Here is a 14,811-nt window from a genome sequence, read left to right on the forward strand (position 1 = left end):
CCTCATCCCCATCCTCTTTCTTGGCAAACTCAGTTCTGTAGGCTGCCTGTCAGGGTCTTTGATCACTTGTTGCTCCCTTACTGTGTTTCTATCTCATCTATGAGAGACACCATTCTGTACCCATCCTTCTCCTCACTGACCTCACTCTGCATGTTACCCTTCAGTTTCCATGCATGGGTCGGGGAACCGAAGGCAAATATACCAATCTGAAATGCCTACTTTGATATTTTTTTGTATAGCCAGAAAGTCACACAGCCATTTACACTAGGTGTTATCTTTGAAATCTTTACTGGTGACCTGCTGTATGTATCCTGGGGTCCCAGCAGAGGAAAAGTTTACCAAACGAGTAGTATATTCCAGGAAAAAAAGACAGAATTTAGATATGGTCCAGTTCTTGCAAACTACGAGAAATTCAAGGGATCTGGAATGTACAGTGAATAAGTAGATTGGGCTATTTTGCAAATGAGGAATCTGAAGCTGAGAGGTGGATATAACTCGAGTAAGATCTTTTGCCAACTCAAGGCGTCTTAAGGATGTCACCCATGAGTTGGGAGGTGCTGATGCCACCAAATCCTGCGTGACCTAATGTTCTAATGTTAAATTTAGAATGAACTCCAAATAGCTCTCCGACCACATCTTCCAGCAAACAAGCTTAATTTTCCTTCTCAATTCCTTACATTGCCTAGAAAAACAATGAATGTTTAGAAACACCGTTATTAGTTGAACAAAAACCTTCCCAAGTGTTATCAGGAGCTCTGTCCATGAACAGAAATATTTTGGTCATGAAAGTCCAAGATGAAGCTTCATACTTCATGAGCATTTTGTTAGACTAAAATGTGTTTACAAGCCGTGAAGAAATTCTATTTTCCTGAGGCAAAGTTTTTCTTCCTGAAAAATGACATTAAGAAATCTTGTTCCAGTCAACCATATCACCATCCAATCCGAAAAGACCACTGGGAAATAACAATCTATAGTGCCTTTGGAACTCTTGAGGAAAAGGTGCTTTTAAGAGTTGTATCTCTATTATACAGATTTCTCCAAATTTTATGAACTCCAAAGCTTTATTTTATTAAACCAAATTATAAATCTTATAAATCTTTGGTTTACTAGTCTTAAACTCAATCCAGATCAATTTCCATTTCTCCTCACCAAGAAGGGATGAAGTAGAGAAATGTAGGTGAAAACATGTACAAAGAATTTTGCCAGGCAGAGGGCAGTGACCTCTGGATTTCTCTTTTTATCTTTTTTTGCTTTTTGGGTCACACCCGGGATTACACATGTACAGGATTACTCCTGGCTCTGCACTCAGGAATTACTCCTGGAGGCGCGCAGGGGATCATATGGGATGCTGGGAATTCAACCTGGGTCAGCCGTGTGCAAGACAAATGCCTTACCCATCTGCTATAGCTCCAGCCCCTCTTTTTTTTTTTTTTTTTTTTTTGCTTTTTGGGTCACACCCGGCGATGCACAGGGGTCACTCCTGGCTCTACACTCAGGAATCACCCCTGGCGGTGCTCAGGGGACCATATGGGATGCTGGGATTCAAACCCGGGTCGGCCGCGTGCAAGGCAAACACCCTACCCGCTGTGCTATCACTCCAGCCCCATCCTGCCCCTCTTTTTATCTTTGGAAGCATGTTTTTCTGGTCTCCCAACCCCTTTTCTATTCCTCGAAGAGCAACTCCACACAGGAATGAGGAGAACTACAGACTGCTTCCTCGCCATCACAACAACCATCCATGTCCTTCTGTAGCCTACCGTTTACAAGCTGCCAACAGAGAGTAGTCATTTTGCAGAAGAGTTTTAAAATGATCTAGTCAAAGTCGAGTTCACCAGAAGCCACACTGCCAAGAATCCTTAGATGCCTGCTGCCCACTAGTGCATCTACACTCAAATATTTGTGGTTCTGCAGTACGACACTGACATGCCTGAAAATATCACACAAGATGTTTTAGTAACCTTTCTGAGAAAAAGGAGACCAGTGATCCCTACCGTGATCTTATTTCTCTTTTAAAACGCGGTGACTTTGAGTTATTGGAAATAAGCAAACTATGTCCTATTGTGAGAAGGAAATCAGACTAATGAGGGATTAGGGCTAATAAATAATCTATAGACGGCTACCTCTCAGGATGCCGGAAGTTTATGAACAATTAGTTTAATCTGTGATTTCCCCTTTACATCTCAGTAGGCAAATATCCATTCCTAGTTGATCCACTCGATAGCATAGCAAGTAGGGTGTTTGCCTTGCACGCCGCAACCCGGGTTCCATTCCTCCATCCCTCTCGGAGATCCCGGCAAGCTACCGAAAGTATCTCGCCTGTATGGCAGAGCCTAAAAACAGTAACAACAAGTCTCACAATGGAGACGTTACTGGTGCCCGCTGGAGCAAATCCTTGAATAACGGGACGACAGTGCCACAGTTGATCTACTAAGTTTGGGGAATCCTGGCAAAATCCGTGTGGACTCCAGAGGTAGTAAAACTCAATTCTTTTTCTAGAGAGGGGCCTGCGGGTGAACATGTGAGACCAAAGTCAGAGTTGAAAGAATTGAAACTATCGACGTGAGAGTGAAATCTATTATTTTCTGTGGGCATGGGAGTTACTTCAGGAGATCTCTTTCACTAAGATAATTTCAGAGTGTGTGAATTCCAAAGAAGGGAAGCCGTGTGTGCCTCCAGGCACCGTGCAAGTACCCTTTACATTACCCTGGGCACGGCCTTGCAAAAGCTGGTTGCTCCGGACTCTCTGGCAACAAGCAAAGCTGAGTGGAGAGAGACTGGCACGCACTAGGCTACACAGCCGGGAGCAGGAGGCTGGCATCCCTCCCACTGGCCCGTTCGCTCCAACCTTCCCCCAAACTCACGATTCCCTGGGCAGTTCTTTCAGGAAAAAAACAAAAGCCTCAGCTCCCAACCTGCCTTCAAAGACCTGGAAATGTGTATGCTTCATTATGATGATGAACAAGCAGTGCTTCCTCCGCTCTCTCATCCAGGGGAATGCTTGGCAAGGGTGTGCTTCACGACCTCACCAGGAGCCCCCCATGTTCAATTCCTACAACTGGGGCTCACTTACCCAGAGACCACCAAGGATCGCGCATCTCCCCTCCCCCCCCCCGCCCCGTCTATTTCCCAGGTCAATTTCCTTCCCTGCAAGCGCTGGGGGGCGGGGAAACCCCGGCGCTAACCATCAGGCCTCCAGCTTGGCCCAGGGCCTGCATGCAGTCCGTCCAGCTCCTTCCCCGGCTCTGGGCTCCGGCCCATGCCCGTTGGCCTCGGCGTTTCCTCGGCTCGGAAGGAACGCTTCCTCTCCCAGCCCTCCTCCCCCGATGCCCGGGGAACTAACTGCTCCCGAGTCGGAGAGCGTCCGCTCCCGGCCCCACCCCCGGAGCCCCGCAGCCCGCGGCCGCCGCAGCTCCTGCCCCGCCCGTCTCCCCACTCCGCAGCGGGGCGCGGGGCGCGCGGCGCGGGGCACGTCCCCGCACGGAGAGCGCCGGCGAGTGGCCGGCGGCGGGCGCCTGGGGTGCCACCGGGCGGCGGGGGAGGCAGCACGCGGGCTCGGGCGTCCGAGGTCCGTCCCGCTCGGCTCCCGCGGTCCCCGACCTCACGCGCGCCGGGCGGGCGGCGGCGGGGCCGGAGCGAGCGCTCCTCCGCCGGGGCGACGCGCGGGGCGCCCGACGCCGCCGACTCGCGGCGGAAAGTTGTTGTCTGGCCGCCGGCGCTCGCCTCGCACCTCCCAGACACACCTTCCCGCGCGCCCACATCCGGTCCACCTTGCGCACACTCTCCCGGGCGCCCCGCGCGCGCCCCGGCCACGCTCCGGGCCCCCCGCCGCCCCGCGCTCGCGCGCTCCCCGCCCGGACCCGCTTCCGCCCGCACCGCGGTGCGCTCGGGGCGGGGAGGGGGCGCTCGCTCGCGCGCCCGTACAAACTCTCACACCGACACACGCGGCCGCCGCCGCCGCCGCCGGGAGAGGGAGAGCGCGAGGCCGGGGAGCGCTTTGTCCGCGCGCCGCCGCCCGCCCGGCCCGGGACTCTGCCCCGAGGAGCGGCCGCGCCGAGTCCCCGCCTCCGCCTCTGCCCCCGGGCGGGCCGGGCGGGCCGCGGTGGGGGGAGCCAGGCTGAGGGTGAGGGTGGGGGGCGGGCGGAGGGCGGGGAGGGGGGGCGGAGGAGGAGGAGGAGAGACGAGGGCAGCGGAGGAGGAGGCGGCGGCGGCGGCGGCGGCGGCGACGCGCGCTGGGTACCGGGCCGGGGGAGCCGCGGGCTCACGGGAACGGACGGATGATGAACAAGCTCTACATCGGGAACCTGAGCCCCGCCGTCACCGCCGACGACCTCCGGCAGCTCTTCGGGGACAGGAAGCTGCCCCTGGCGGGACAGGTCCTGATCAAGTCCGGCTACGCCTTCGTGGACTACCCCGACCAGAACTGGGCCATCCGCGCTATCGAGACCCTCTCGGGTGAGCCACTGGCCGCGCGCGCCCTGTCCGGGGGGTCCCCGGACGGCGCCCCGGGGGGGAGGCCGAGCTGGGCGGGCGGGCCCCGGCGGGGGGCTCCGGCTCCCGCACGCTCCCTCCCTCGCCCGCCCCAGACCCCTCGGCTCTCCAGCTTGCCCGCGGCTGGGACGGCCCGCTCCCCTCCCCCCTAGACCGCACGGCCACCCCCGCACCCCGCCGCGACCCCCGGGCCGCTCCCAGGGTCCCCGGGGCGCTCTGGCTCTCTGGGGGTGCCCCTCGTTCCCCGGGCGCCCTGAGCTGCTCTCCAGAGTTCCCCCACCCCCATCCTTAGAGAGCCCCGTCCCTCCTCTTCCCCGATCTTCCCGTCACCCGCGTTCTGCAGGACCCCCCGCACCAAATCCCGCACCTCATTCCCCGACCGGACCTCTCCCTGCCCCGCGTCTCCCGTGCCCGGGACCTCTCGCCCTCCCGCAGCCCCCGGAGCCGCGCTCGCCTCGGGCCCCCCGCCCCCCACTTCTCCCCGCCGTCCACACCTCCCCACCCCCACTTTCGGAACCCCCCCCGCTCGGAGTCACCTTGACGATGAGGAGGAGAGGATGGTCGAGGTTTCGGGACGCCCCGACCCCCGGCTCGACGGCACTTCTCGCTCCGACCTCTCCCGAAGCCCCGTCCGCTCTGGCTTCGCGTCTCGCAAGCGCTCCTATTTTTCTCTGAATTTTTTGTCCGATTTTATTGAGAAGCGCTCCGGGCTGGGGGCTTCCCGCCGCCGGCGCCCCCGCCTCCCGCTCGGCCAGAAGCACCTTTTTACGAGGTGCCCTGTCTCAACTCGGTGGGGGCCGGGGCTGAGCGCCGGGAAAGAGGCGACCGGGGGGCCCGCGAGCGCGCCGGAGCCCAGACGGGAGACGGAGCGCGACACACACGGCGGCGCGCGCGCTCCCCGCTCGACCCCTCGCACACGCACCGCCGCGAGCCGCGCCGCCCCCCGCAGACCCCGGCCTGCGGCCCCCCGCCCAGCACCCCGACCCGGCCGCGGGCCCCTGCCCCACGGGCGCGCGGGTGGGGGCGGGGCGGCGGCGCGGCCAAGGTGACACCCAGCGACCTGGGCAGGGACGGGGGGTTCCGGAGGCCGCGGGCCCCCCAGGGGGGCTTCCCAGCGCGTCTCCTCGGGGGGCACCGCCAGGAGCGGGCGGGGGGGAAGCTCGGCGGAGCCCTGGGGTCCCCGGGTAGCGGAATAGCGAGGTTGGGGGGCCAGGAGAGGCGCGGGGCCGCGCCAGCCCTGCAGCTTGAGTTTCAAATGAGCTCATCCTTTCAAATTGGCGCCGCGCTTTATTAAATTTGTTTTTCCGGTAATGCCACCCACGGCTCTACCTGGGGTCCGATCGGGCGCGCACCCGTCCCGTCTTCTGCACGGGGCGCCCGGCTTTCTAACACCCAGGAGGGGGGGGAACCAAGTTCGCCCAGTCGGAGCCGGGGAGGAGACCCCTGGAGGGCGCCCGAAGGCGGAGCCCGAGCGCGCGGAGCTTTCCCTGCGCGCCCCGCGGCGGACCCTCGGAGACCCCAGGCGGGTCCGCCCCGGGCGAGGTTCTGAGTGCTTTAATTTCTCTTTCAAAGGTAAAGTGGAATTGCATGGGAAAATCATGGAAGTTGATTACTCGGTCTCTAAAAAGCTCAGGTAAGTACGTCTGGCTTCGTTATTTTGTGATGGGGGCCGCCGTGTGACCAAAAACAATGCAGTCAGTTACGGAAATGAATAATTAGGAAAGAAAAGATTTTTGTTGGTTTTGCGACTGGAGGTTGCCTAGTTTAGAAAGTTACATCTTTTACTTTCATTATATAAGATGTTTACTGTGCTTGGCAATAGTGGGCGCCTTATGGGGACGGAGGGTGGCCAACCCGCAGTTCTGTTCGATTTGCAGGGATCGGTGGACTTGTTTATCCCAGCTCGACTCCCACCCCCCTCTCCTGTCCCCACCCCCAACTCAGTGGCAGCAAATGCTTGTCAAGACTTCCTGTGAGATGTGGAGAGTAAATATTTACTGTGTCTGCTAAATTGCTTAACTTAACTTCGCGATTAATTGGTTTTGTTTTTTTTAGATAGCTTAATGTTGAATAATAAAATAATTTAGTAAGGGGTCAGTGCTTTGCATACATAGCCTTCTGAAACACTAGGCTGTTTGGATTGGATGGTAAAGGCAGACTTGGTCACTGAGACTACTGAACATTGCTTCTGAGCATTTTGCTTTTTTTTTTCTTTTTTAAAGATACTTGAAGCTGAACAAGTATAGTGGTGAACTCTATAGTTATACTGAAGTGCACGTTCATGAAGGAGTGAGCTTTTTTTGGAGGTTGTGCAGTGATTTGCTTGCACGGCAGTGTCTGTCTATGAGAGAATGAGAGAACATCTTTGTTTAAAGTTGACTCTAGACTTTATATTTGGGCCCATTATTACTCATTCTAGATTTTTCCCCTATGTGTTGTAACTTAGTTTATATCCCATTCACATACATTTCTTCCCCATTAGTCACCAAATAGCCTAACTGGGGATTCTGAGGTCTTTGATTTACTACCTTTCACAATTTGTGATTGTCAATAATGTTGAACCATTTCTTGATTTTTGCCAAGATAAACAGATTTGAAAGCAAATTACCCTAACTTTATAAATACTTAGATATTTTGTTAAAGAAATTTTTAAAATTGTGTTCACATTCCCAGATAAATCTTAATGTAAGCAACAGAATGTCTTCTCTTTTACAAATTATTCTGAAGCATATCAGAAAATGAATGTCTCTTTTAAAAAAAGAGGTGAATGCTGTGATTTGCAGTTTCATATAATAGTTTCGTATAATAGTAGGCTGTGACTCTAGGAAAAGATAGAGGTGTAATTTATTATTTTTCAATTCCATATTCTAATTCTGTATTTAAAATTTCTTTTTTTTGCTTGAGAAATCTTTAAGTTGAAGCTTCATGTTATATTAGATATTTACTGTGAGTTTAAAGTACTTGTTTCACAATACTTGGAATTCTGATGAGTATATTCAAGATTTCAAAGAACCACCCAAAATACTTAATGGACTATGGATGTTTCTGTAAATACCTAATTTGGGTGGTGTTTGGGTGGGGAGCCTGTTATAAGCTGCTTTGAGTCTTTTTCTTTTGAGCTGTAAATAGAGAAAAGGTAGATAGAATTTTAACTGGTCTGTTTCCTTATTTCCTGTTGTAGAGTACGAAATGTTGCAATGGAAGTGAAATACTACTTTAAGATTATTAACACCCATTCAAACTTCCAAATATGCTACTTTTGAAAATAATTTTCCTTCAAAATGCAGAAGTTATTTGCTGTTAACTGGACTAGTCTTTAAATAATTTCTTCGTATTTGTATAAGAGATCAGAATTAAAAACATATCCCAAGTTTTTAGCATGAAATCACAAACTGTAGGATTTAGCCCTGGGAACATGTGACTCTTTGTACATGTGGGCCATTTGGAATACCTAGGAGGTAGATTGAGATGTGTGCAGTGTATGAGTCACGCTGCGCTGAGGACGGCTGTCATACCAAATGCATGCATAAGCTGCTGTTGTACAGGGTTGCATCAGTTTTGATTGGATGGTTTTAATCCTTTTCCCCCTCTCCTTATTAGTTTAAAAGGCAGAAATGAGTTGCTTATACTGCAGGCGAAGGGAGAGATAGCTAATGACTGGGTATGTAAGAGCTGAGACTCCTGGGATGAGGCAGCTGTATGTTTTCAAGGCTTTATCCTGGTAGAGGCTTTTAGAAAAAAGCAGAATACTGTGACATTTGAAACCAACGTTTTTTATGTTCTGTGGTGTCTGGGTGTTTTGTTAAGTTTCTCTGAACATTAACAAGTGAGAAGTAACCTTGTTACCATTAAGTCAGTTCAGCCTGTGTGTGTGTTTAAACGTCTTAGTTAAAGTGAAAATGTGAAGAAACCAACATCCTAATGGCTGATCTGCTTATTAAGAAAAAAAATCAACTATTGAGTTCCATTTCCCTTCTTCAGATTGCTTTCTTTTCTCAGGAAACATGTTTGATATCAAAACACCAAATAGTTTAAGGAATGGTCCTTTGGGAAGAGATGTTTTTATCTGATGTGATGAGATTATTGTCATTTGTTTATCAATGATCTTTTGTTAATATTACCCATCATTATTTTATATGCACTATTATAGCAGACATTATTTTCTCAGGGTCACTCAGAAGTAGAAAGCTCTTTCTTTTTGCCATATGTGTTTCATTATTGTTAAATGCAAATTATTGTAATGTAAACCATGTACAAACCATCTATTTATCTTACTTTCTAAGTTGGTTTTAGGCTTTGTTGAATAAAAAAAAGAATCTGGATCTTTTTCTTTTCTTTGTATTTCTTGGTAGCATATGAATCTAAGATTTCTTAAAGAGGGGAAAAAATAGTAAGCTTTAAAACTGTGTTAAAAGTTTTAAAGTTTGGAAGCTTCCTTGATAGAAATTTTATTTCTGATATTGATGGGAGTTTAGTTTAAAAAAATCTGTGTTATCTGTCTATATACACACAGTGTATATATTGTATTGAGCCTAAGACTGCAGATCTGACTTGCTTTGTAACTAATGTTGAATGATTTTGTGAGAAACAAAACTTTGGAGAATCCAATTTCTGCCCACTTTTAGGAAGTAACTAAGTGTTTCTAGATATGCTTTCACTGAAATGGTGTGAATACTATGTGAGCTAGTGTAGGAAAAAAATGATGAATTTGTCTTTCATGAGTTAAAAATCAGTAATTGTGTTCTCTCCAATGCAAATGAATCTGGTCTCCTATAGGAATGTTAAAGAAAACAGTATCTCAATTGTATTTTGCTTGTATGTAAGACATTGTGTGTAGCTGAATTAAATACCAAAAAAGAAAGGAAAAAAACCCACCCAACCTCAAGCCTGCCCTGCAACAAAGGCTTATGCTGCATCAATTTTTAATTTTGAAGAAACAGAAAAGACTTTTTTTAAGTTAAAACTATAAAGTAACCTCCTACTTAGAGAAATTGTTGAATTAAAATTTAATACCTAGATTTAATTTTATAGGTTTCATTGAGGATGTTCATACATCAATACAAAATATCTGATGTCAAAGTATAAGGTACCTTGAGTTTGCTTGAGTTGAAGATTAAGTTCTCACTTTTTAAAAGACTAATAATTTTTGCATAGTTACCTAAAAGAGGATTACACAATCTAGATATCTTTAAGAGAATGAAAATAGAATCAAAGATTTCTTACAATTCAGGTGATAATTAGTGTCTATTTTCGTGTTTATTTTTGAAAGACTGTTCATTTGATGTTTTAGTAATACTTAGTTAAGTACTAAAATTCAGTGGCATCTACAAATCAGGATAGGATTTGTACATTGTTTGATTTTTCTACTTCATCAAATCCATATCAACTTTAAATATTTTGAACACTCATAAAGATATAAAAGGACTAAGTATGGCATTAATTCTAAGAGGTGATTTAGCAATATGTAGTTTGCCACGTTGTACTTTTCAATAGAAATGATTTCTTGTAATTATGAATGGTTACATGATAGCCAATAAAGGATGCTCTTTGAGTTTTGATTTTTAATATGTTAAACTGAGATCATCATTCATATAAAGAAGATGAAGATTAGTAGTATTTTTACATTCTTTGTAACGTAATGATCTAAAGTACAATTCAAGAAGAAATACTTTTAAAGGGACCTTAGGAGATACAGAACTAACTGAATAGCACAGTTAGCTCTTCACTGTTATTTTGCGTAAATGTTTTAATTTTGTTAAGGTTGCTTCAGGTTTTCAAGTTGGGAATGTAAATACTGGAAAATGATACAAAAATGTATGTAGAAGGTTAATAATGGGAGCATTTTTATAAACGATTAAATAAAGTAAAACAATTTCTACAGAAGCTATACATATTTGATTTGCCATTTTCTAAGTGTTTGCTCTCAACTGCTCTATCATTTTCCAGCTCTGCTAATGAAATCCTCAAAAGCAGATGAGCAATTGGTCAGAGTAGTTAGTAGCTAAGCGTGTCATCTCTGATTCAATGGGGTGTGTGCAGAAGGCACTCTGTGTGTGTGTGTGTGTGTGTGTGTGTGTGTGTGTGTGTGTGTGTGTTGGGGGGAAGTAATTTCAGACAGATGACATCAGGAGGGCAGAGGAGGAAATTTTTCATTGAGCAACAATTGCTTTGAATTTCAGTCCTGACAGGACAAATGAGAACTTCTAGGTGTTTGAATCCTGTGACAGTGAATCATGCACGATTACTTGCCTTGAGTGGGGCAGAACACGTGAGGTGGCTAACCTTGTGGGAACCAGACTTCCAGGTGCGCCCTGGGACTTCGTCAGAGAGCACGCTGCTAGGGGTGTCCTGCACTGCCAAGTCCTTCCTCCTTGTTAGCTTGGAGAGCCTTTCCAGGAGTGTTACTGCTCTGATGGTATAAAGGCTCCGATGATCTCTCTAAAGCTGTTCTTTACGTTTTGGAAATTCAGTATTGTACAGATGTATTTTCTTTCAGAAATTCTGTACTTCGGAAAGTGCTCTGTTTTATTTTGTAGAATAAAAACAGTTAATTTCATTAGAAGCTGCATGGTTTCTCTGGAGGCTGTTTAAAAAGTCAAATTTTGCAGTTAAAAATTTCCTTCAACAAATTGTATGCTTAAGTACTAAGAGAGTGTCTGCTATATTTTGTGGTGTAATAGAAGAGAGTGAGGGACTTGACTTGAACCATTTTTAAAAACCTGTTTTCTAAAACTTACCGAGTCAAAAGCATTACCTTTCAAAAGTTATTGTTGATTTCTTGGCAGTTTCGTTCATTCCCAAAGAATTTTTGTTAATTTTGGCCATTCATGCTCAAATTCATTTTAAAATTGGTTCCGGGTATTCATCAAGAAATAAACTAATAGCAACTGAACAACAAACACCTACCAGTAAAGATAAGTCTTTTCCCCCATTCATCACCATTAAAATATTTTTAAAAATCTTTCACTTTATAATTTGACTTCATTCTTACAAACTTGTAATTTTCCTTTGGTGGCATGGATGGGATGGCTTTGATTTTGGGCATCAAAATTGCAGAGTGCTTCAGCATTATTTTTAAGGTTTTACTTTGTTTTGATGATGGGAGTTTTCATGAGGTTCGGTCTTCTCATGAACACTGAAGAAAATATAATTTTTCTTATAGAAAATTGAAATTCTACTGTCTTGTATTCCATAGAGGAGGGAGAAATGCAGCCACTTATTTCAATCTGCTTTAGAGTCTGATGACATAGTAAGATGTAGAATGAGTAGACAGTGAAAATGGATGGTTTGTGTTAATAACAATCAAGTTAAAAAATTCACCCTCTGGTGATAATTTAATAGATACATGATTTCTTCCCACTCCCAAGCTTCTATTTTTATATAGATAGCGTTTGCACTTTTGAGATAGATTTTGTTAGTCATGAATTTTCTGGCTTTTTGTTCTGTGTTTTATTTCTTAAAATGTAGACATTCAGTTTATGATTTCTTATTGTTTACTATCAAGAACATTTCATGAAATAAATGAAACATTTTAATAAGTCTGCTAAATGGTTAATATTTATAATGAATATTTTAGACTTTCTAATATTTCTCTGTATCATAAGGAATATTGTACCATATTGCCCAGAAAATTTGTACAGGAGCATTTTGATAAGAACAGTAATTTTAGGGACTGGAGCGATAGCACAGCGGGTAGGGCGTTTGCCTTGCACGCGGCCGACCCGGGTTCTAATCCCAGCATCCCATATGGTCCCCTGAGCACCGCCAGGGGTGATTCCTGAGTGCAGAGCCAGGAGTAACCCCTGTGCATCGCCGGGTGTGACCCAAAAACCAAAAAAAAAAAAAAAAAAAAGAACAGTAATTTTAGTTTTTGCACATTGTTCATCAGTGTGTACCTACCTACTTGTGAGAATGTCCCCTAGGGGAAAAGTTTAGATTTTCATCTTAATTTTAAATGCAATCAGAAAAGTTGTTTTATGATTCTGTGTGTTGACATATAAATAATACAGGTAGCACTGTCCCAGGTAGATATATATATTTTTATATGCTGCATCTTAACATTCCTTACATAGCTTTTACCATACGCCGTTTCATTTATTTCCAGTTTATTTGAAATAATTACTACTCATTGATGATAGCCTTCTTCCACAAACTATATTTCAAAGCATGTTTGTGTGAAGAAGATTGGATAGTTGATGTTACTCTTTTTTTTTTCCCCCTTTTTTCAGGTAAGGAAACCTAGTCTCGGAGGAATTTTAATAATTTGCCTAAGGCCACGTGGCTATTAAGTAGTAAAACTAGGAGTAGAGCCCAGCTCTTTTGATTGTTTGGTACAGTGTGCTTTACCTACGTTATTTTTATTTGACTCAACTGAAAGGGCACTAAGGTTCAAAGGACGCCATCCAATAGTGATGGAATTGAAAGAAAGCGTACGCTTGCATGAGCTTTTGTAGCAGTCTTATTCTTATCAATTCTGAGTAGTACATACTGCTGTTTATCAACCTTTGTCCCAACCTTGGCCCCCTTTTAAACTCGTTTCTTTCCTGTGGCCCTTTCTTTGTCCTACCAGTTGGCCCCTCTAGTCGTATACCATGGCCCTTTATTTTTTCAGTTTTCACCTGTTGCACCTTTGCAGTATCCTGGAGTCCCACACAGTGCCTTATGGTCCCCGGTTGGGTACTCTGGTGTACACCGAATATTACAAACACTTAAAACATTATTTTTCTGGAGGTAAAATTGACTTTAGAAGGGTACAGATGTTTGTAAGTTTTAGGGGTCTGAGGCCATCACTCTACCACTCTTATCACCAGAGTCCCACAAATCCTTTGAGTCCCCTTGTTCCAAAGATTTTAGACAAAAGTAATTAGAAACAAAAGCAGTCATTTAAAAATCCCCAGTAGCTTTCCTGCCTCCATAATCAGTCATGCTTGCCCATGAAGTGGCAGGGGAGGCCGAGGTCTGCCTGACTCAGCCCGTGCTGGGGATTGGTTGGTGTTGCAGTGCTTTTTTTCATTGGCTCCTTGAGTTTTGAAATAAGGCATTTCCAAGAAAGGCCTTTCTATCAATAGCTGAGCCACATGGACCCGGCAGCCGGCTCTAGCTTTGGTGCCATGTTGTGAATGAAAGCTAAGGTCCAACGCAAGCGATCACTCAGCACATTTCTGGAGGTCAGGCCTATGTCTTGTTGTGTTTTCTAGGTTGCTCCCCCGAGGTGGCATTTCTCTCTGTTTCCCTTTTGTGTAGAATGTGGCCTTTGGCTTCCTCTATGGGAATGGAACAGGATAGCATAAAGATTCAAGTTCATTAATGATAAAATCACCAAAAAGACATACTCTGGCTAGGTAAACAGTGTTGGTATAGTCTGTTTCCCCTTCCTTGCAAACTTTTTCTTTGTGAGGAAAGAAAAGGTTTTTGTCCTTTAGGTTTTGTGAACTGTCACATTTGTGGTGGTGGTAAAATGGAGATGAGATAACCAGGAACAAAATTGGTGAAAGATTATTTCCAATTAACTTACTGCAGACCAGAGAAAAACACGGCGATGTCAAGTTCGATAGTGGAAAAGAAGAAGGTAAGTCAGGCCTGCTGAGTAGCTGATATTTCAGGCAGTGGGCTGTAGGCACCGGACGAGGCCTCCTACGCATCTTACTCTAGTCTCAGCAGCTGAGAAGTAGTTGTTTCCTCCCTTTTAAGATAGGGCTGTATAGCTGTAGACTCAAGGCCGTTTCTTCCACCTGACCAAGCTGGCTTTAGAGAGGCACTAGCTGGATCGCCCTGGCTGTGCATCTCATTTGAATAGAGCCAAACAGTTTGCAGTCAAGAAGGAAGTCATGACCGTGTGGACAGTGGTATTTTTCCTGTAACAGAATAAGAGAGAATATTTACATACATTTGATACCCTAAGGAAGCTAGGTGGTTGAAATTTGGTTAATATTTTAAAGTTAGAGTAATTGAAATGAAAACTAACTAGAAGCGTTAGTCATAATTTGCAGAAACTTCCTTAAGTCTTATAGTAGAGGCATTTGTAAGTACATAAAGGTTTTAAAAAATATCATTGTGGGGCTGGAGCTCTTGCTCCAGTGGGTTGGGCTCTTGCCTTGCATACAACTGATCCAGGTTCCATCCCTGTCACCCCCCTAGGGTCCCCCAAGTGTGCCCCCACCCTCAGGAATGGTCCTTGAGCACAGCCAGGAGTAAGCTCAGAGCACTGCTGAATATGGGCCAAAATGTGTAAAAAAAAAAAAACCTCTGTTATTGAAAGTCAAATGTAAAAACTATGTATGTATGCTAAGTTAGGGGTGGGCAAACAGTATCTGTGTTCATGCC

The 14,811-nt window shown here is 46.1% G+C and overlaps 1 protein-coding gene across 5 annotated transcripts in view; it reads left to right on the forward strand.

Moving 5' to 3' along the window:
• Positions 1-4,182: 4,182 nt before the first annotated feature.
• IGF2BP2 (insulin like growth factor 2 mRNA binding protein 2) overlaps positions 4,183-14,811 on the forward strand; it is a 166,038-nt gene continuing 155,409 nt past the window's right edge. For all 5 annotated transcript variants that reach the window (XM_055129624.1, XM_055129625.1, XM_055129626.1 and 2 more), the window contains exons 1-2: positions 4,183-4,452; positions 6,061-6,121. In XM_055129624.1, coding sequence (XP_054985599.1) covers positions 4,275-4,452; positions 6,061-6,121 — 239 coding nt within the window. In that variant the 5' untranslated portion in view covers positions 4,183-4,274. The remainder of the gene's footprint in view (positions 4,453-6,060; positions 6,122-14,811) is intronic.

Source organism: Sorex araneus, chromosome 2 (assembly GCF_027595985.1).
Source record: "Sorex araneus isolate mSorAra2 chromosome 2, mSorAra2.pri, whole genome shotgun sequence".
NCBI lineage: Eukaryota > Metazoa > Chordata > Mammalia > Eulipotyphla > Soricidae > Sorex > Sorex araneus.